This window comes from Haemaphysalis longicornis, unplaced genomic scaffold, assembly GCF_048455015.1.
Source record: "Haemaphysalis longicornis isolate Haplotype H1 unplaced genomic scaffold, Haemaphysalis longicornis Haplotype H1 scaffold_2, whole genome shotgun sequence".
NCBI lineage: Eukaryota > Metazoa > Arthropoda > Arachnida > Ixodida > Ixodidae > Haemaphysalis > Haemaphysalis longicornis.
The window spans coordinates 71,713,928-71,735,328 of NW_027526295.1; the positions used below are offsets into that span (position 1 = coordinate 71,713,928).

General features: G+C 46.6%; 1 protein-coding gene across 1 annotated transcript in view; it reads right to left on the reverse strand.

The window, feature by feature from the left end:
* LOC144168057 (lysosomal acid lipase/cholesteryl ester hydrolase-like) overlaps positions 1-21,293 on the reverse strand; it is an 85,730-nt gene extending 64,437 nt beyond the window's left edge. The window contains exon 1 of the mRNA XM_077697143.1: positions 21,246-21,293. Coding sequence (XP_077553269.1) covers positions 21,246-21,293 — 48 coding nt within the window. The remainder of the gene's footprint in view (positions 1-21,245) is intronic.
* Between the last annotated feature and the right edge of the window lie 108 nt (positions 21,294-21,401).

Sequence of the window (21,401 nt, forward strand, 5' to 3'; positions counted from 1 at the left end):
TACAGGGTAGAGACACGTATACGCTGGCGCCGCCATTTTCGGTTGCTCGCTCGCCGCCGAAGCAAGTCATTGTATCAAAACCGCGCTAAAATTATCGCCGCAACGCGGTTTACTGAAGAAGTTTGAATCATATTGTCTGTTTCGCGTTGCTAGGTCTCGTGGGAAACGAAAAGAATAACGCGTTGAGCCCGTTGGCCCAATTGCGGCAGCACGGGACCGTTCAAAGGTTGTCTCCACCCTGTACAGCGGTGTTGGTTTGTTCCCGCGTTTCTTTACGTTCCGTAACCTAGATGGCGCCACCATACCGTGGCAAGCGTTTGGTTTGTTTTTGCCCGCATTTAAACCTGGCTTGTTTTTGTTCTGGGAGAAAATATTCGTTCCCTGAAACAGTGCTCGCTCGACAAATGGAGTCACGTAAGACACCGTTGCTTGCGTCAATCAGCCAGTGTCGTCTGAGACAACCCCAAGCCCCGTAGTGCTGTGCAGCGAAACCAAGCATGCTGTGCGCAGTACGAACAGCAGAACGCATCAGTACTTCTATGTTTACATGTGCTTTCGTAACTTCCACTGTTTGTCCCATCATTCTTATTGCTTTGTAAAGAATGTGCCCTAAATTTAAGCGCAAATCGCTCGTTCGTCTAGTTTGTAAGTTCTACCTAAATTGCGTCTGCTTCTGCCAGCCTCTGCCAATCGCAGAGCTTAGCTCATGTGACGACATAGGCTCTGTTGCGGGAAATGAGCTGGTGGGTCGCATGACCATTCCCGTTTTTCCTAATTATGTAGCTTATTTGAGCGAAGTTTACGTTAAAAGTGGTGTCAGTATGATTCTAACGAGACAATCTTTTGAATGAACCAAACTTGTGTTCTCTCTTCATGGCTCCTGTAAGGTCCTTACGGCAGCGAAGAAAAAGCAAATCAGCTACAATTGTGGACTCAAACCGTCGTGATGGTCGTGAAGGTTGCGTACAGCTACCTTCAGGTCTTACGCGTCCGTGTGAGCTTCCCTCATTTTTTTTTTTTTGGGGGGGGGGGGGAGGGGCACCATCGCTGCCTTGCCAGATGTATGATAGGGACGACATGAACTGCTTTCAAGCTGTCAAGAACGACGCCACTAAACATACCTCCACAATTGTGTCGAGGATCTGTGCGAGACATTTTTGTAGTTCTTGTATTGGTTAGATTTTCGTACCACTACGGTTTCTTCGACAGTGTTTGCGTTGTCCAATTTCATCGCGTATTCTTTGTAGACTTCATCCATGTCAGTAATCTCAGTTTTAACGCCGCAGACGTTTATGGTTTACCGTACGTACCTGGCTCTAAGCCCTCGTATATTCAAGCGTACAAAACACACTTCAAGCATACAACTTCAAGCGTAACTTCAGCGTACAAAATACACTTCTCGCAATTGTTGCACCAGTACATTACAAGGGGCTTCAAAATGTAATCAGCCAATCTACGTTTGCCCAGCCTGCCTTATTTTTACAAGATGGGCCTGCAATTTTTGCCTTTCTAGCACCCGGAAACATTTGTAGCAAGGCCTTCAGAGGTTCCTCAAAAGTCGCATTCTCAAGCATTAACATGACCACGGGGATTCTTCGGACTTGGGGGAATCACTTATACACACGTGCAGGTTTAGCTTGTATACAGTAGCGGCAGCATCTTTCCCCGCAGTTGGCACCATCTTTGGCGCAGTTTTTATTTATTTATTTATTTATTTATTTATTTATTCATACTGTTAGCCCGTGAGGGCCGATACAGGGTGGAAAAAAATAGTAAACAACGCTGGGATATGCAGCTGACAATAAGTAACACTTCAAAACAGGCACTTCGAAAACACATACATTAAAGAAAAAAAAGCACACATCGACATTTGGAAACACACAGTTCTTCGTGCGCGAAAAACTGATCAACAATACTCATAATAATGTCAAATATGGTCCCGCCCGTTACGCGGAGGCAGTGCTGCCAACGTGCAAGACTACGAAAAAAAAAAAGAAAACACTTCAAGATACTCATCGATAGTCACCCGTTTAAGTGTACATTTACAGTATCCGTATGCACAGACCTTACCTAGTTTTCAAGATTCACAGACAAGAAAAAAAAAATATCGAGGCTCACACTTACACTACGAAGGAAAGTACGGTGAAATTCCGTTCATTCTGGGGAGCAGAGGGCTGGAAGGTGAACTTTAAAACTGTTGAGTTTCGAGTGAGAAATGATTTAACACAGATTTTTCGAATTGATTTAGGGTTCCTGCATTTACGATTTCTTGCGGCAAGAGGTTCCATTCTTCTATTGTTTTCGGAAGGAAAGAGTATTTGTAAGCGTTTATACGTGTCATTATCGGCATAAATTGACCTTCATGTCTACTTCTTACTATTCGCGAGGACCGCGGCTTTAAGTACAGCTCAGAGCTAAAATTAAAGTACTTATGGTGCATTAGATATAGAAACTTTAGTCGTGCCACTCTACGTCGCTGGGAAAGAGGAGGGAGTTTGAGCTGGTGCAACATTTCGGAAACAGACTCTGATGATCGATAGTCGGACATAATGAACCTTGCTGCTCTTCTTTGTATCCTTTCGAGCTGATCAACTTGGTATTTTTGTGACGGGTCCCACACTATGCTGCCGTACTCTAACACAGGCCGTACAAGGGATGTGTACGCCGTTAACTTAGCTTTCATGGAGGCTAGTCTAAGTTTCCTTCTTAAAAACCACAATTTTCTTTCTGCGGAAGATCATACATTACTTATGTGCAACTTCCAATTTCAGTCGTCGGCTATTGTGACTCCTAGATATTTGAAGTGGGTAACTCGCTTTAAACGTTTTCCATTGAGCTCATAATCAAAGAAGAGGGTATTTTTAGTTTTATTTGTAATTCTTGCGAAAACTGTTTTATCGAGGTTAATTTTCATTTTTCATTTCGCGCACCAATCGTGAATTCCTTCCAACGCTGTGTTTAATGTGACCTGGTCATTCTGACTTGATATTTTGGAATAAAATTTCCTTACGTATACGTCATCGCACATACTACAGGATTTCCCTCTCAATTTAATCCAACAGTCATACAATTTAATCCACGCGCCAGCCAATTTAATCCAAGAATCATCTAATTTAATCCAAACGCCATCTAATTTATTGTTGGTACCAGCAAACTTAATACAATTGCCAATCAATTTAATCCGGTCTCCAACAAAATTATTCCAGCTGCCAGAAGGTTGTTCAAGAGTCTTTTGTGCGAAAGTAGGAGCAGCTTTGCAGTCTTTGTTGCTCGTGGTGTGGTGAAAACGTGGTTTTTTTTATATGTTATGCGCCAAATATCTTATGCGCACACCTTCATGGACATTTACTACGCGCAGACCAGGAGAGCGGTCCTGTTTGATTCCTTTGTGCCGTGTGCTGATCGTCTGCGAGATCATCAGAAGTGTCGTCTGCTCGGGTATTGTTACGCCAGCACATAGAGTTTCATACTGATATACACTAGAGGGAAATGTGGCGCCACCGTCTAGGGGAGCCGCGCTTCGGCGAGCGTGCCGTCATGTACCGGGCAGGCACGTTCCACTTGTCCTTGGCATGGCTCACGAACAGGCTGAAAAGTTGGCTTTGACTGCAAAAATGCAACAATATTACTGCAGAAAATTAATCGAATTTGTTCTGTTATCAAAAAATAAAAGCTCCATAAAGATTGATTTGCCAGGGATTATTTAGAAGCTTCGTGAAAGATGAACAGAAAAACAATGTTACCCCTTTTGGCTTCAAGACGAAAAAGAAGCCACGTGGCTAACCAAGCCAAGAAGGCTAGGAACGTCGCTAGCTGCAATGGCGCCGCCCACGGCGGCACGCGAATGCAGCGCCAGATTTCCCTCTAGTATATATTAGTATGAAACTCTATGCGCCAGCAGACTTGCCAGCGTATTGTTACGCGAGCAGAGAATATTTCTGACGCGAGCAGACGATATTATAATTCGGAAATAATACTCAACCCACCAGAAAAGAATTCATTGATAGAAAATCAGCATGGAAAGGGCATTTAAATAATGTGTTTTTATCAAATGAACTTGAAGAGGCATTGTTTCGTGAGGAGCAGAGGCTGTTTCTGACGTGAGTTATCGACGGCGCTCTCGCAGACGATCAGCTCACAGCACGCGGCACAAGCGGATCAAAAAAGACCGCTCTCTTTTGTCTGCGCGTGTTAGTAAATGTCTATTAAGCCGTGCGCATAGGATATTTTGCACATAATGGATCAAGAAACCTTAAGTTTTCACAACATCACCCCCAACAAAGTGCGCAAATCTGCGCCTAATTTCGCGCAAAACACCCCTGAACAACCTTGAGACATACGGATTAATTTGGTTGGGGCCCGGATTAACTTGGTTGGCACATGGATTAAATTCGCTGGTACCTGTATTAAATTCGATGGAGTTGGGATTAAAGTACATGACACTTTGATTAAATTGGCTAGGGCCTGGATTAAATATGATGGCGATCAAAATAAACTTAGAAAACCTCTAGTTTACTGTGTGAGCCTGAGCTCGCAGGTCATTTTCTTAATCGGATCGTTCCGCTGTTGCTGGTGGCTGGAAGATTCATTTGGCGCAGCGCGAAATTTGTCCATAAGTACATTTCTTCCCCCCAGGCTTCCACGGGAGATTGGTTGCTGTAGTCGTCGGCAACGCCAGTGCTTTTAACAGGGTCATGTTCCGAAATTGTGGCACTAACATAGAGGATGAAAGCGCGTGCTGTAGGACGACTTCCGGCATTGTTTCTGAAAAGGGGCAGTTAAATTTTAGGCGAAGCTTCTATTTTCGTGTAACCTCGGCGCGACCGCGTGCAAGTAGAAAAAGGCGATGTGGGAAAGCCAATTCACCAAGCCAATCTTATCGCCAAAGTAAACGCATATCGACGTCACGACGGGGTGGAAACTCTCGCATTAAAAGTGATAACGAAAAAGCGAACAAACAAAATCAAACACAACCCAAAACAAGCCCATATCGCCGCTGGTGTGGCAGCGAGAACGGTTTCATAAAATAGAACGTGGAAGAGCCGACAAAAGCAAACGCATCTCGATAAAGCAAACGAACATCGCTGGTGACGGTCACGTCGGAGCTGTGTGCCTCTGAATGTATGATGTAGTGCGGGACGTAGTGCATGCGCGAAAAGGCGACCAAGCACATGAGTTGCAACACAAACTCCTTTTTTGAGTGCTATTAGAACGCGGTCACCGCCAAAGTCCCACGCTGTTTGAAACATGATGTTGACCTCAAGCTCACATGCCTTGTCCCTCAAATATTTATTTGGGGTTGACTAGGCGTCATGATTAGGCACCATTTTCAATAGCCTTCATACGTTTGTCAGTGTTTCTGTTGGGGATAACCACCGTAAACGCTCAATAGAAATAAATGTTGCCCTTGCCGTTCACATTTACTTTGTCACCTCTCCACTTCCAATGTCGATTAATTGATTTTTGATTTTAGGGTTTGACGCGCCGACGCAACGCAGGCGATTAGGCGCGCCGAAGTGGAAGGCTCCGAATTAATTTTGAAAACCTGGGGATTTTTAACGTGTGGCGAAATCTCGTACACACGGGTGTTTTTCCTTTTCATCTCCATCAGAAAATCGGCTGCCGCTGCAGCGAATCAAGGGTCATCCTGTATCGGATAGCTGAAATGGCGAGATACTTTTTTTCCCTTTTACTTTTTGTTTGCAGGTCCATGTCGAACCAGCAGGAGGAGCCCACCCTGATCCCGTGGCCACACGAGCAGCGACTGCGCGCTACTTCAAGAACTGAGCAGGCCCCCTCTTCTTTTTTGCCTAATAAACGTTTCACCTACCTACTGATTAGGTTACAAGGATCACCGAAAGCCTTTGGGCGTTGTAATGTTTACCTTCCTCGTTTTGGAGTTGATTGCATTAACTTCAGACCTGATTCCTAGTTTCGCTTTATAAAACTACTAATCTTTTTTAACCAACGCTAAGGTGTACAAGTGAGCTTATGCAGCCACAAAGCTATATCTACGATTTACATTAATTCAGCCGTTCATCATGCAGTTATGAAGTAGATACTTTATTTCTTCACACTTTTTGCAGTCATAATTCTTTCCAGTTAAGCTTGGCGCTACAAGCTTCACCTGGTTGAGGTTAGAACCCCGTAGCTTGTAAATTAGTACCAAAATTTTGCGGTATTTTGCTCTTCATACACAAAAGCCGACAAACGTTTTGGTGTAATATTTGTATAGGGCTGGGTTCACACTATTGTCGAAACCACCCGCCGCGGTGGCTCAGTGGCTAAGGCGTTGCGCTGCTGAGCACGAGGTCGCGGGTTCGATTCCCGGCCGCGGCGGCCGCTTTTCTGATGGAGGCGAAAAGCAAAAACGCCCGTGTGTACGAGATTTCGGCGCACGATAAAGATCCCCAGGTGGTCAAAATTAATCCGGAGCCCTCCACTACGGCGCGCCTCATCGCCTGCGTTGCGTCGGCGCGTTAAACCCTACAATCAAATCAAATCTATTGTCGAAACTGTCGTAATATCTTTAAATAATGACGTCATTTGAAGTCGCATCGAACCAAACGGCGTGAAGCTCCATTTTTTTACGTTCATAGCACACGATATGAATGTTACGCCGGTGGTCTGAACATAGCCTAAGGCGAGCTTAAGAAGGAAAGACGTCTGATGTATCTTCATATGTGTTCTTGAAAGCCGCAGTTATGCAATACGTGTCACAAGTTATCAGATTTTATTAGATCAAAAGCTCTACTATGCTACACGTTTCAGGGTAATGGGCAAGCGGCCTTCAGTTGCCGGCGAACAAGCTGCACCTATATTATCGCTTCGTGCGCTTTGAGCCCTCCGCCGATGTGTCACGTGACGAAGGTAGGGTGTAAAGGCTACTTCGCCGGCGAGCTGTGCCTACATCTGGCGTGCCAGCTGAGCTGTCTGTATGTTCCTTTCATTGTAAGCGAAAAGCTTATCCCAATCACACAGTAGATATAGCTAAAATGTAGGATGCGATGTCCAAGCAAAAAGAAACTTTAATGGAGCACTAGTAACTTTTGCGTTCTCTTTGATAACTATGCTTAGAAGCGTTAAGTCCGAACCGTCTTTATCTTTGTTTTCAGCGCTGTGGTGGCCTCTGTATGCACCAGCGGGAAATTATATGCTGGAGTACAAGTCTGCACCAAGAGCTGCGAAGCGTGGAATGAGGGTTGCATTTCTCACTCTTAAAAAGAAGGTTGTGGATTTACTAACAGACCACTAACCAGTTACTTGTCACAGTAACTGGAGTTAGTAACTACATGCTTTTACTAATTGGCCATGCATGACCTAGTAAGAAGCTACTGTGACAATGCGGATTGTTTGACCGCGCAGCACTAGACATACATTCAGCACGAAGACATCACAATTCGACAAATAATAAATGGAACAAGAAAACTAACGTGAAACATTGGGAGATCGAGAATAACTTCGTAACTTAATGAATATATCTGCTCTTCGGGCTTTTATAGCCATTAGCGGAAAGTCCTCTAATAGAGCCGGTGGGCTTGTAGAAAAAATAAAATATTTTAGCGATAATTTTGTAATTATGCGTTTTAATGCGAACAAACACAAATCAGCGTATGGACATGCAAAAGCATTTTAATCTTGAAGGGGATTGGAAAAAGTGCTGTGGTTATTATGCTCAATAAGTCATAGAATTTAGTTACTGTCAATGAATGTTCTCTAGGGATCCATTCTGTTACCCTTAATGACCAGCGGTTATCTTGCCTTCGCATTACATGTCCTGCCCACGTCCATTTCTTCTTCTTAATTTCTACTAATATGTCTTTAACACCAGTTTGCTCCCTGACCCACTCCGCTCTCTTCCTGTCCCTTAATGTTACACCTATCATTTTCCGCTCCATTCCCCGCTGAGTTGTTCTCAATTTAAGTTGAACCCTCTTAGTGAGCCTCCAAGTTTCTGCCCCGTAGGTGAGTACCGGTAAGATGCAGCTGTCATACACTTTCTTCTTCAGCGACAATGGTAGGCTGCTATTCATTATCTGAGAATGTCTGCCATATGCACCCCACCCCATTCTGATCCTTCTAATTATCTCTGCCTCATGGTTTGGATCTGGGGTCACAACTTGGCCTAAGTAGATATATTCGCTTACCACTTCCACTGCCTCGCCACCTATGTCAAACCGCTGTGCTGTCCCGAGGTTATTGATCATTACTTTAGTTTTCTGCATATTAATTTTCAGTCCCACGGTTCTACTCTGTTCGCCCAGTGCGGAAAGCATGCTTTGCAATTCGTCCCCCGAGTTACTTTGCAAGGCAACGTCATCAGCAAATCTGAGGTTACTGAGGCATTCTCCATTAACCCTTACACCCACCTGTTCCCAATCCAACGTTCTGAATACTTCTTGTAAACATGCTGTGAATAGCATTGGAGAGATTGTGTCTCCTTGTCTGACACCCTTTCTTATAGGTATTTTACTGCTCTCTTTATGGAGGATGATCGTAGCTGTAGACCCATTGTAGATATCCTCTAGTATTGTTACATAATGCTCATCTACCCCCTGGTTCCGTAATGCCTGAATGACTGCTAGGGTTTCGACCGAGTCAAATGCTTTCTCATAATCTATGAAGGCTATATATAGGGGTTCAGTATACTCAGCGCACTTCTCTATCACCTGATTGATCGTGTGAATATGGTCCATTGTTGAATAACCTTTACGGAACCCTGCTTGTTCTTTAGGTTGACTGAAATCTAAGGTTGCAGAAATTCGGTTAGCGATTACCTTGGTGTCACGCGTCTCACGCGGCGGAGAAATGAGGCTCAACTTGATTCATTTGATGACCACACAATATATTTACAGAACCAAAACCTCAAACGAACGCGAACATAACACACTCACAAGTATATCACACTATACAAAAAAAAACGGGCACAACCTCACACTACCAAAAATCTACTCCTAAAGTCACTATAACACATTAACTGCATCTGTCACATTCAAACAAATCCTACCGCCGGTACCACGGTGCGATGCAGATGACGTGGCCCAGTGGGTTGGTTGGCTTCCGCGTCGCCGAACGTCGCCGAACGTCGCGATGGCCCGTTCTGGTGCGTCGTGGTCCGGCGGACCGCGGTGCGATGACTCAGCTTCGCAGAGCAGCGCGGCTCAGCAGGGGGCCAGCAGAGCGAAGCTGCTGGTAATCGGTGGTCTTGAGCTGCCCGCTGCCAGACGGTGCGGTGCCGCTGGTGCGTCGTGGGGCACTGCTCGACGGGTCGCCGGCGGTGCGATGCCGCCGATCAGCAGGAGGCCAGCAGAGCGCAGCTGCTGGTAATCGGTGGTTCCGGGCAGCCCGCTGCCAAACGGTGCGATGCCGCTGGTGCGTTGTGCAGGCACGGCCCGAACTTCCCACCGTTCCTCCAAAGAACCCGTTCCACTCTGTCCACTCCAACCTTGTTCTCTTCCTCTTCACCTCGCATTAATCGTGTGCAGTTCCCATTCGCTGAACAAGCTACCTCCTCCTCCTCTTCGATTACCCTGTGTTTCTTCTCCATTGGTCACTTCAACATCCTTCTCACCATCCCGTATGCTGATTTTTCGTTTTCTTCATCTTTTCTGACAACATCTTCTTCTGCGGCCAATCCCCCTTCGGGTATGGGTTCGCCTACCACATGACATTACCCCCCGAAATTGAAGAGTTTTTTTTTCCTTAAAAAAAACTGCTAAACACCACACCTGTTCGTGGGAACAAAGTCCGCAGTCCGTACGTCACAACACCTTCAGTCCTGTTAAGCTACTACATCAATCCTACTAAACTACTAATATTCATTACACACCAAGTTCACTCTTCACCAAAACTAACTTGAAATCCCACAGTCAATCACAACACGTATTACTAAAAGACAACTCTTCCTCATTCTCTTGCACTAATCCACTCAAGCAAAGTACTCTAATATCACCAAAATCAAACACATCAACACATCTCAAGCTTGCAAACACAATTAATCTACACTACTCAACTACCTCCTTTCCGTGTACACTTCATACTCCTACAACACCTTGTCTGCACCATACCACAATATTTGTGCTTTACATTATACACAGCCTATTTGTCATATTCCCTTATCAGTCCTCTTTCTGTCCAGGTCATCTCCGTGAATTCCATCAGGTTAGCTGACCCTTGCCTTCATCTTCACCTTCTTGCGCTTCGTCCATTCAGCCCCTTTCACAACACTGTCATCTCGGTTGGCACCACCATCAATGTCCACTTGTCTCACTGCCCTATGACCCGTGCCCTGTCTCCAGTCCTTCTCTAGTGCAAGCTTTCTCTGTATTGTGCATGACTCGCACGATTTCTTCGTTTTTGCCTTCTTTGCACGTCTGCGCTTTCGCTCTCCCTTGACGCTCGTACTTTGGCTATTCCCGGAGGAAACCTCACTGCATATCTTTTGCCCGACGCCACCTTGGCCGGGGTGCTGATTACGGAGCCAGCCGTTCGTCTTACAGGCCTTAACTGGTTGTCTGCGCGTCATCTTGGTAGCGTGCGCTAACTCTACGAACTTCCCAGCTACCGTACCGCTTTTCGCACAGCTCCGCTCACGCCCTTGAACCTTCTTAAGACCCAAACTCTTTTCCCTCCTCTGCTTCGACTGCTTACGAAAAGACGGACATTTCTTCTCGCGTTCTTGAGTCTCAGGAACATTACGGTGCGCTGGCCATTGCCTTTCGCTTGGCCCTAACCCCTGTCCTGTGCCAGACCTAAATTTCTCAGGCCGCGGCTCTGGATCAACAAGAAGCTCGGTCTGAGGGAGCTGTCCTAGTTGCTCTGAAATCCGCTTACTTGGCTGCGCACGGGTGACCCCGTTTACCATCTTAGACGCTGAGCTGTCCAGTGAGCCGTCTACAAAATTTGCACAGTCCTTTTGTGGGACAAGTGCACTCTCAATAGTCGTAGGGATGTCTACCCGACCAGCACTAGAAATGTCTGTCCGGATGCTATTACTGCCAGTGCACGGAGCGGCAGGTACCTCCGTCTCAGTTATTAATCTTTCAGAGACCATAAAACCAACTGGCTCAACAGAGATACTAGGCGGCAATGCGCTGTCCTCGCTTCGCGATTTCTCAGTGCACTCATCTTCAGGCGCCTGGTCTGCGATTCTGCCCCATCCGGCCAGTTCACCGCCTGGCCGATCAAACGCGCCTTTCGCCTCAGTGGTCGTTCGCGAGAACCTTTCTTCTTTTATTTTTTCATTCCCATCGCAGCACTGTGCAAACCGCGTTCTCTCAACAGCACGTGCTTCTTCACTGTCGCCAATCTGCTTACTTTCTTTCTCACGTGCCTCATGGAGGTCGGCAACCCGCGTGCCTTCAGGATCACGTGCGGCGCGTTCACGGTTCTTTATGCGTTCCCTTTCCTCGAGGCGCCGTGTTAACTCTGCCTTTTCTCGGTCCAACTCTTCTATCTCGGCAGACCACCTCTCGCGCTCTTTGCGCCGGTCTTCATTTAACAATGCAAAAAACTGCTCTTTGTTTAAACCTGACGAAATAGCCAAGGTTAGAATCTTCTCGAGATCCATCTCTCCACCAGGTAAGACGCGTGGTTGGGCCAAGGATAAATCCTGGCAGGCTCGCCAAATGTTTGTCACGCGTCTCACGCGGCGGAGAAATGAGGCTCAACTTGATTCATTTGATGACCACACAATATATTTACAGAACCAAAACCTCAAACGAACGCGAACATAACACACTCACAAGTATATCACACTATACAAAAAAAAAAACGGGCACAACCTCACACTACCAAAAATCTACTCCTAAAGTCACAATAACACATTAACTGCATCTGTCACATTCAAACAAATCCTACCGCCGGTACCACGGTGCGATGCAGATGACGTGGCCCAGTGGGTTGGTTGGCTTCCGCGTCGCCGAACGTCGCGATGGCCCGTTCTGGTGCGTCGTGGTCCGGCGGACCGCGGTGCGATGACTCAGCTTCGCAGAGCAGCGCGGCTCAGCAGGGGGCCAGCAGAGCGAAGCTGCTGGTAATCGGTGGTCTTGAGCTGCCCGCTGCCAGACGGTGCGGTGCCGCTGGTGCGTCGTGGGGCACTGCTCGACGGGTCGCCGGCGGTGCGATGCCGCTGATCAGCAGGAGGCCAGCAGAGCGCAGCTGCTGGTAATCGGTGGTTCCGGGCAGCCCGCTGCCAAACGGTGCGATGCCGCTGGTGCGTTGTGCAGGCACGGCCCGAACTTCCCACCGTTCCTCCAAAGAACCCGTTCCACTCTGTTGTTGTTGTTGTTGTTGTTGCGCCTTTAGGTATGGCACATACCCAATCAGGGGATCGGCCAATCAACAGAGGATGGTTAAAATGAATGGAATTCTTTTCTAATCACGCGACTTTTAGGAAAGATAATTTAGACCGGTTTGAAAAATTTTTGAGAAAAAAGGGGGAAAAAAAATCCTGAAAAATCAAAGCGAGGGTGACCAATCGCAATCATAAAGAGAATCGTTTTGAATTTTCAATGTAGCGCAGGAGGGCAGAGCATACATCCCGGCGGCAGAACCCCATTTCGGATGCCCCGAACGATAGAATAGCCGGCACTGTTAGGGATACCCCCAAACTGTTAAGCGGCACCTCCAGGGACTGACGTCTGACTCGGGAAAAACGTCGGCATGTCAAAAGGAAGTGATCGACAGACTCGTCTTCGTTGCAATAGCTGCACAGAGCAGTTGGCGCCAGACGAGACCTGTGCAAATACCTATTTAACTTGGGTACTCGACAACGTAAGGCTGTAATAATCACCTCTAAGTTGCGTGAAGGGCACCATTCAGGTTTCCATGAAAATTTAAGATGATTGAAATCCCTTAATGATAATAAAACCGATTCTTGCTGTACTTGGAGTTTCAGCATCCTACGGTACCTAGCTGCTGTTATTAAAGGTGTCGGCTCTACGACGTCTACTACAGGCCCAGAAAGTGCTACCCTTGCTAGAGAGTCGGCAGTCTCGTTGAATGTGATCCCTGCATGACCAGGAACCCAAAGAAGGTGAATTTCCGTGAAGTGAGGTGGAAGGAGTGACCGAAACGTCCGCAGAAGGGGAGTGTCTTTAGGGGAAGAAAGGGCTAGGCATACAGAAAAGGAATCGGAAATTATTATTGGAGATGTAATTGACACATCCAGCTTTCGTAGCGCCAGGACAATTGCCAGGAATTCCGCAAAGAATATGGGGATAAAATCACGCAGACGAACCGAAAAGGTCCAGTTAAGGGAAAAGGAAAATATTCCGACACCGGATTTTTCTTCTCGTTGAGAGGCATCTGTATAAATTATAGCACCTGGCTGCATAGAGGCCAAATAATCTTCGAGAAGGCGATTGAGTAGCCGGGCTGGAAAAAATTTAGCATTTTTGGGGAAAATGTTCCGGAAATTGATAGAAAGAGGTGAACTCCTGTCAGTATATGGAATAATCTGATTTATTGCTACACCCAATGGAGAAAGGAAGCTCTGTATCAAAGTGCTTTGTGGACATAAGGACCTGGGCCATTGGTGCACCATAAACGCACTTGGCTCTGCAATAAAGATAAACTGCTCCCGGTTCACCTCAGAGCTATAAGCTCTCAGAAAAGTTTCAACCGTCAGAATCCGGAACCTATTAAGCAGAGGAGGAACGCGCGCTTCCAAGTAAACTACTGCATTTGCTGCATTCTTAGGCAACCCTAAACAGCAGCGAAGAGCCTGGCGCTCCAGAATAACCAGACGATGAAGCTTATACGCCGCGCACCCAGAGAATAACACGCACCCAAACTCTAAAATGGGGCGAACGTACATTTTATATATCATAAGAAGGGTCTCTCTGCGCATGCCCTTCTTTCTATGACTGAGACTTCTCAACATCCCAACAGCACGTGCACCTTTGGCCTCAATGAGGGCTATATGTGGGGTCCAGTCAAGTTCACTGGTGTAAATAATCCCGAGGTACTTTAAAGAAGGAACCTGAGGAATTATGCACTGTCGGTAACTGAGAGTAATGTTAACAGGACCTGAGATTGGAAAAACTAATAAGGAACATTTGTTCACATTCATAGAGAGACAAATACTGTCCAACCACGAGGCAATAATATTCAGATAAGACTGCAATAATTTGTGAAGAGATTGAATGTCAGGTGCTGATGCAAAAAACGCAATATCGTCGGCATATACATATGTAGAAACACCAGAAACCACCGGAATAGCGCTTACAAGGATGTTAAAAAGAACAGGGGAAAGGACCGCCCCTTGCGGTACGCCCCTAGACTGTGGCCGCTGTGTGGAGGTAACATTAAATTTTACACAACTGAACTGCCTGTTTCTCAGAAATTCACAAATCCAAGCTATGATATACCTTGGGAAGTTTAAGACTTGTAACCGGGACAACAACACAGGGTATTCGACGCTATCAAAAGCTTTTGCTACATCTAGGGTTACTAGGGCCGAAAACTGGTTAGCGCGACGGGCAAGTTTAATCCGGCTTTCAAGGTCCATATGCGCACTCCAAATCGAACACCCAGGGCGGAAACCAATTTGTCTTGGGCTAAAGATTCTAGAACTGGACACCAATTGCATTATGCGCTGCTGCAAAATCCGCTCGATTAATTTAACCACATTAGATGTCAACGCAATAGGCCTGACGTTTTCAATCGAGAGGCCCTGACCAGCATTCTTAAGTACCGGAAGTATTCTGGCGAGACGCCAGACATCGGGGATCCATGCATGTCGAATAGAATAATTGATCATGTTAAGTAAATGATTGGGAGCCTCGTCAAATAATAACTTCAGCATTTCAGTTGTAATGCCATCTGGGCCAGGAGCTGCAGCAGTCAATTTAGTCATGACGTCAGCGAGCTCTGATAGCGTTACCTCTATGAAGTCGTCTACCACGTCTGGCGGAGTAAATGACATCGCTAAGAAGGATGAAAAACGAGCTTGAAGCCCATCAGCTATCGACTCTAGGGACTCTGAGAGTTCACCTGACGTTAGCACCACGGAGTCTGTATTATCTGGAGAGGGTACTGCTTTCCGCGATCGAAGAAAGCGAAAAAGCGCACGCTTATTGTTAGGCTTGGAGAGACACAGAGATCGATCTGTGTCATAAGTCTGTTTAGCATTAGAAACAGCGCGTTTGAATACCGCTGAAAAATATTTGTAGTTGCACCAGTTAAGCGGGGATAGGTTATGGCAAAGTTTCTTCCAGGCCGCCTTTCTACGTCTAAAGCAGCGCGAACATTCTTCGTCCCACCAGGGACTCGGCAATACTGACTTCTTCGACATCACTTCAAATAATGACGACTGGGCTGAAGAGGAAAGGGCGGAACAAAGGCCTGTCGCACATTCAGCTTCATTTTGTGTGACCAGAGAGGACAGGGACTCCTTCAGAGAGGTTTGAAACCTTTTATAGTTAACAAAAGAACGGCTCTGGCGGTTAACGGAACGGATCGGAATCCCAATGTCAAAAACTATTGGGATGTGGTCACTACTCGACCCGCCATCAACGGTCGACCAAGAAGCCACTGAAACACCTCGAGAAGATATAGTTAAATCCAAAACAGATTGCGTTTGTCCCTTATGGTAGGTTGGAGAATCCGAATTTATGCATGTTAAGTTGTTATCTGTAATCCAATCCAACAAGCGATTACCGCAAGAATCCGTCCGGAAGCCCCAAGTAACGTGGTGGGAATTAAAGTCTCCTGCAAAGATAATGGGAGGTACAGCCGAAGCAATAGCCACATCAAGTGGTTCGGAATCAACGACGCCACTAGGAAAGTACACGTTGGCCAATGAGAAGGGGAGGCAACCAGGTAGCTTTAATTCCAGCACTAAAATTTCACAGTCTGGGCGTTGAAGTTGGAAGGACACCTTCGCGGTGTGGGCAAACTTTGTAGATATCAAACTTAACAGACCGCCACCTCGGGTTGGCCTGTCTAGTCGAAAAGTGCGGTAATTATAAAGTCCAAATTTTTGGTTGCTACTAAGCCAGGTTTCCTGTAGCAAAATTACGTCTGGGGAAAATTGGGAGCACAAACAAAGTAAATCCGCAAAGCCTGCCGAAACGGAGCGACAATTCCACTGAACGACTTTTAGAACCCCTATGATTCAGAGAGACCGGCTGCAGCAACTGCAGCTTGTAATATCTGATTCTTAGGCTTTGAAACAGATTTACCTTTCTTGGATTTCGCTTTTGGCTGCACTTCCAGGGTTTCGGTACTAGGTGATCCGGAACGTTTACTAGACTGAAGAACAGTCTCCATAGGCCAAGCCTGAAGCTCCATGTCCGAGTCTGAAGAGGGCGAAAGGGGAGGAATATACTCGTTGTCGGCCGTAGGACCACGAACAGACGAAGTACCAGCCTCAGCGTAAGTAGGATGTTCCGAACCACGCACCGAAGTAGCGAGAGTAGACGAGACTTTAACAGAATCCGAGGCAAGATTAGCTGCTGAGAGCAGCGGACCTTCAGGGACGGTGGAAACTTTCTGTATCACTTGGGGAGAGGAGGTACACAAAAGGGGAGCGGGCTGCAAATGTGGCGCCAGCTGAGTCACCACTGTGCGAGACACGCACTCGATTATGGTGGAAGTTAACTGGGTGAGTACTGAAGAGACACCCTTCTCAACAGCCGCTGCTACAACGGAAGCAAAAGCTGGGTCAGCGAGGGAAGACTGTTGGAGCTTGGCAACGGCTTGTTCAACCGCTGCAACAATGGTATTCACTACGGCTGCATCAGCGAGTGATGGAGAGTGTTTGGCCGTAACTCCAGCATAACCATGTGTCCTTTCTTTGACAATTGAAACAGCATCCCCGCGCGAGCAGCGACGCTTACCCATGACCTCGACAACTTGGACTTCTTGAGCTCTCGCAGGGCAATTAGAATAGTCAGCTGGGTGTGCCGCTCCACACAAACAACATTTGGCATCTTGGGCAGTACATAGCTCGACAGAATGGCTCTCACCGCATGCGCGACACCGGGGAGACGATTTGCATGCCTTGGATGTGTGGCCAAAACGCCAACAGTTGTGGCACTGAAGAGGCCGGGGAGAGAGAGGTTCCACACGGTAAATGAGAGGCCATACTTTAATCTCCGATGGACATTGCGTCCCAACAAATGTAGCAATGACAGATTCTGTTGGCACCCTGTTTTTCTCTACAACACGGCTGCAACGGTAAACTGAGGTGACTCCCGCTACCGAAAACTGCTCTAGTACCTCCTGAGGTGTCACCTGAACATCAACACCTCGAACGATGCCCTTCACGCAAGCAAGGTGAGGGGGGATAAATGCACTCACCTGAACAGAGGTAAACATTGTACATTTCAAGAGGTCAGCGACACAGGTCTCGTCTGACGATCGGCACAAGACGCCACCTTTGCCAAACGGACGGACTTCCGTAATGTGCTCGAACTTCTCAGTAGCCGCTCGAAGTGCCGCCTGTACAGCCCGCGGGTTTTTCAGCCGGATGAATCCGCCACTTACTGGCACCAAGGCCACGGGGATGCTGCCCACCCCACTGCGCTTTAGGGCTTCCAATTGCATGTCCTGCGGACGAATCGAGGCCGCCCAGGGGGAACTCCCCCGGCCAGGAGACTCAAAAGACATCCAGGCGCGGAAACCAGCAACCTGGAAGATAAGAAAAGACCAAAAGAATGGCGGGAAACAACCGCTAATCCGCCTGAAGGTTGGCCGATCACCTGAACCAGGAAAGCGAAAAACACGTTCGTAACACGTAACACGTTCGTAACACGTTCGTAACACGTTACGTTCGTAATCCACTCCAACCTTGTTCTCTTCCTCTTCACCTCGCATTAATCGTGTGCAGTTCCCATTCGCTGAACAAGCTACCTCCTCCTCCTCTTCGATTACCCTGTGTTTCTTCTCCATTGGTCACTTCAACATCCTTCTCACCATCCCGTATGCTGATTTTTCGTTTTCTTCATCTTTTCTGACAACATCTTCTTCTGGGGCCAATCCCCCTTCGGGTATGGGTTCGCCTACCACATGACACTTGGTAAATACCTTGTAGACGACTGACAGTAAGCTGGTCGGCCGGTAATTTTTCAAGTCCTTCATGTCGCCTTTCTTATGAATTAGGATGATGTTCGCGTTCTTCCAAGATTCCGGTACCATTGCGGTCATTAGGCATTGCGTGTACAGGTTTGCCAGTTTTTCAAGGACAATTTCTCCGCCATCCTTCAAGAGGTCTGGTGTTATCTGATCCTCACCAGGTACTTTGCCCCCTTTCATTTCTTTCAAGGCCTTCCTTACTTCTTCGGTAGTCACTGGTGGGATGTCTATCTCCTGTGAACTACTGTCTCGTTCGGCATTATCCTGTATGTCCTGGCTACTGTACAGATCCCTATAGAACTCCTCGGCCACTGTGACTATTTTATCCCGATTTGTGATGACATTGCCTTGCTTATCCTTAAGTGCATACATCTGATTTTTCCCCACGCCAAGACGTCTCTTCACTGCTTTCAGGCTACCTCCGTTCTTTACATCGTATTCGATCCTCTCCATATTACACTTCCGTATGTCAGCTGTCTTATGCTTATTGATTAGCTTGGAGAGCTCCGCTAGTTCTATTCTGTCAGCTGCGGTGGAGATTCTCATGGTTTGCCGTTTCCTGATTAGATCTTTCGTCTCCTGTGAAAGTTTACCAGTATCCTGTCTAGCTATAGTGCCCCCGACTTCTACTGCACACTCCGTAATAATGCGTGTAAGGTTGTCGCTGGCTTCCTGCGTCGTAAACTCGGCTTCCTCGTTAAGAGCGGAATATCAGTTCTGCAGCGCGATCATGAATTCTTCTACTTTACGTCTTACTGTTAGCTCATTTATCGGCTTCTTTCGTACTAGCTTGTTGCGGTCCCTCCTTAAATCTAGCCTAATTCGGGATCTTACCATACGGTGGTCACTACACCTTACCCTTCCGAGCACTTCCACATCCTGCACGACGCCAGGGTTATCGCAAAATATGAAGTCTATTTCATTTTTGTGCTCCCCATTCGGGCTCCTCCAGGTCCACTTCCGACTCTCCCGTTTACAGAAGAAGGTATTCATTATGCGTAGGTTATTCCGTTCTGCAAACTCAACTAGTAGGTCCCCCCTGCTATTTCTACAGCCCAGACCATAGTTCCCAACTGCCTTGTCTCCAGCCTGATTCTTGCCTACTTTAGCATTGAAGTCCCCCATAACTACGGTATACTGTGTTTTTACTTTAGCCATTGCCGATTCCACATCTTCATAGAAGCGTTCCACTACTTGGTCGTCGTGGCTGGATGTGGAAGCGTTGCAGGGGGCGGTAGAAAGTTAGATGGGCAGATGAGATAAAGAAGTTTGCGGGGATAAATTGGTCACAGTTGGCACAGGACCGAGGCAATTGGAGAATAATGGGAGAGGCCTTTGCCCTGCAGTGGGCGTAGATAGGCTGGTGATGAATGAATGATGAATGAATGAATGTTAGTATCAAACAAGCAGTAGTTACTAAGTGCACGATCTGGAACAGTAACGATAGTATTTAGGGTCTATACTTAGTGTCAGCACTTACGTACGTTCAGCGGGCTAGTAAAGTTCGCAAGGAGTTAGTGAATGCCACCCGTTTATACGTTTTTACTAGCCATTTTGTTAAGAGTGCTGATTTTATGGGAATAGTGTAGCCAGTTTCGTTAAAATTATTTATGAGTGACGACTTTTTTTGGTGTGGCCAAGATCGCAGCAAGCAAGGAACGTTAATTTCCTTTTCATCCAGTGCGGGCAGTGTTAAGAATCAACTACAGGGCTCTGTCAGGAAGCGGAAGCAATAGTTTGAAGGGAGGTGGAAGCAGTTCTTTCTTCGGTTTATGGAAAATGCGGGAGTGAACAGGGCCAGAAAAGGAAGGCGCCCAACAAATTCAAACACATCTAACAGGCACCACGATCCACCCAGACACTTGGTGGAGTTTTCGTGTAACAGTGACTTTAGTGAAATCACTTTGAAACTGGTATACGTGGCGGTAAAGCATGGGCTTGTGTCAACATTTGTACTTCTTATTCACACCCACGCGTGCGAATATGCACGTAATCCTTCTTGCTTGTTAGTGATAGATTCTCTCCTGTCTTACGCGGAACGTTTACTTCGAATTTTATGCACGCAATGAATAACTCGGGGAAGGTGGCACGCAACTTTCAGCTATGAAAACCATCTGAAAGACACTGATTGCTGCATGTTCCGCCTGTTACAGCAAAACACATTTTTCTTGAGTTGTAATTCTTTATTGATACTGTTTCGGTTAACTATGACGTGAAAGAAAGCACGTAAATAGAATTTATCGAAATATTTAACGTTTACAACTGCTAAAAATGATATGGCGCAATGAAGAGAGAGAGAGAGAGAGAGAGTCTGACTTGATGGCAGTAGAGCATTCAGCCTAGAGCGAGCACAGCTCGCCACCCTTAAAATTATGATACAGGGTGAAAATGGCAGCATGCTAAGGTGCAAATGTGTGAAGCCATGCAATCATACAAAAACTGACAGAAACACTGACATACACGGGATTGCGCACACAACAAATGCATGGAAGTACCTTCAGAAAGACCCCACAAAGGATAACAGAAATAGTTTTACTTTCTAATACCACTTATATAAGCAAGACATGCACACAGGCTTAACAAAAACACTGGTATTGCCAGCAATTTTCCGCACATACAATTTAGTGGTACACGGAATACTTTTGTGCACCTTGTTTTGGGCAGAGATTTGCTCGTTGTGCGTAGCACAAAATGCATGTGCGCCTCCGCCCGACTTCTCAAGTGGTCAGCCTGGACACATTGATTTCTCTAAATTATGCTGTAATCACTGGTCTTCTTCTGCCATAGGACACATTTGGACTCCCAGCTTCTTCCCACGACTTTCGTATTTTGGGTGCGCAAGAGCACTTGTAGCCTTGTACGACCTTGCGTGTGCGTTTGATGGAAACGGTGCCAGAATGTGAAAGCATGTTACCACTATTGTATTGCACATCCCGAACAGTAAGATGTTAGCCTACAAAATCGTAATAGGGGGTTCAAGTTCACATCAAAGCGTACGGAGGTTTTTGTTCCATTCCGGGGAAGTCCAGGCTTCCTTCCATTATTAGGCAAATATAAGTATGACATTTCCCCAATAACGGATTAGCTAGTTTGAACTCCAATAGCGTTGAAAGCCAGAGTTCACAGTTTGTACAGCTAGAAAGAAAAAATGCTTTGGAACGTACCGGATCTAGCTTGGCGTCTCGACTCACGTCACTTTCGTCCGTCGCCATTATCGTTGATGCGGCACGCATCACCACGCTTGAAAGGGCAAAAATTGCAAGCACAGCTCTGGTCATAGTGAGAACCATAACATCGCTCCAAATTAAAGCGAAGAAGCT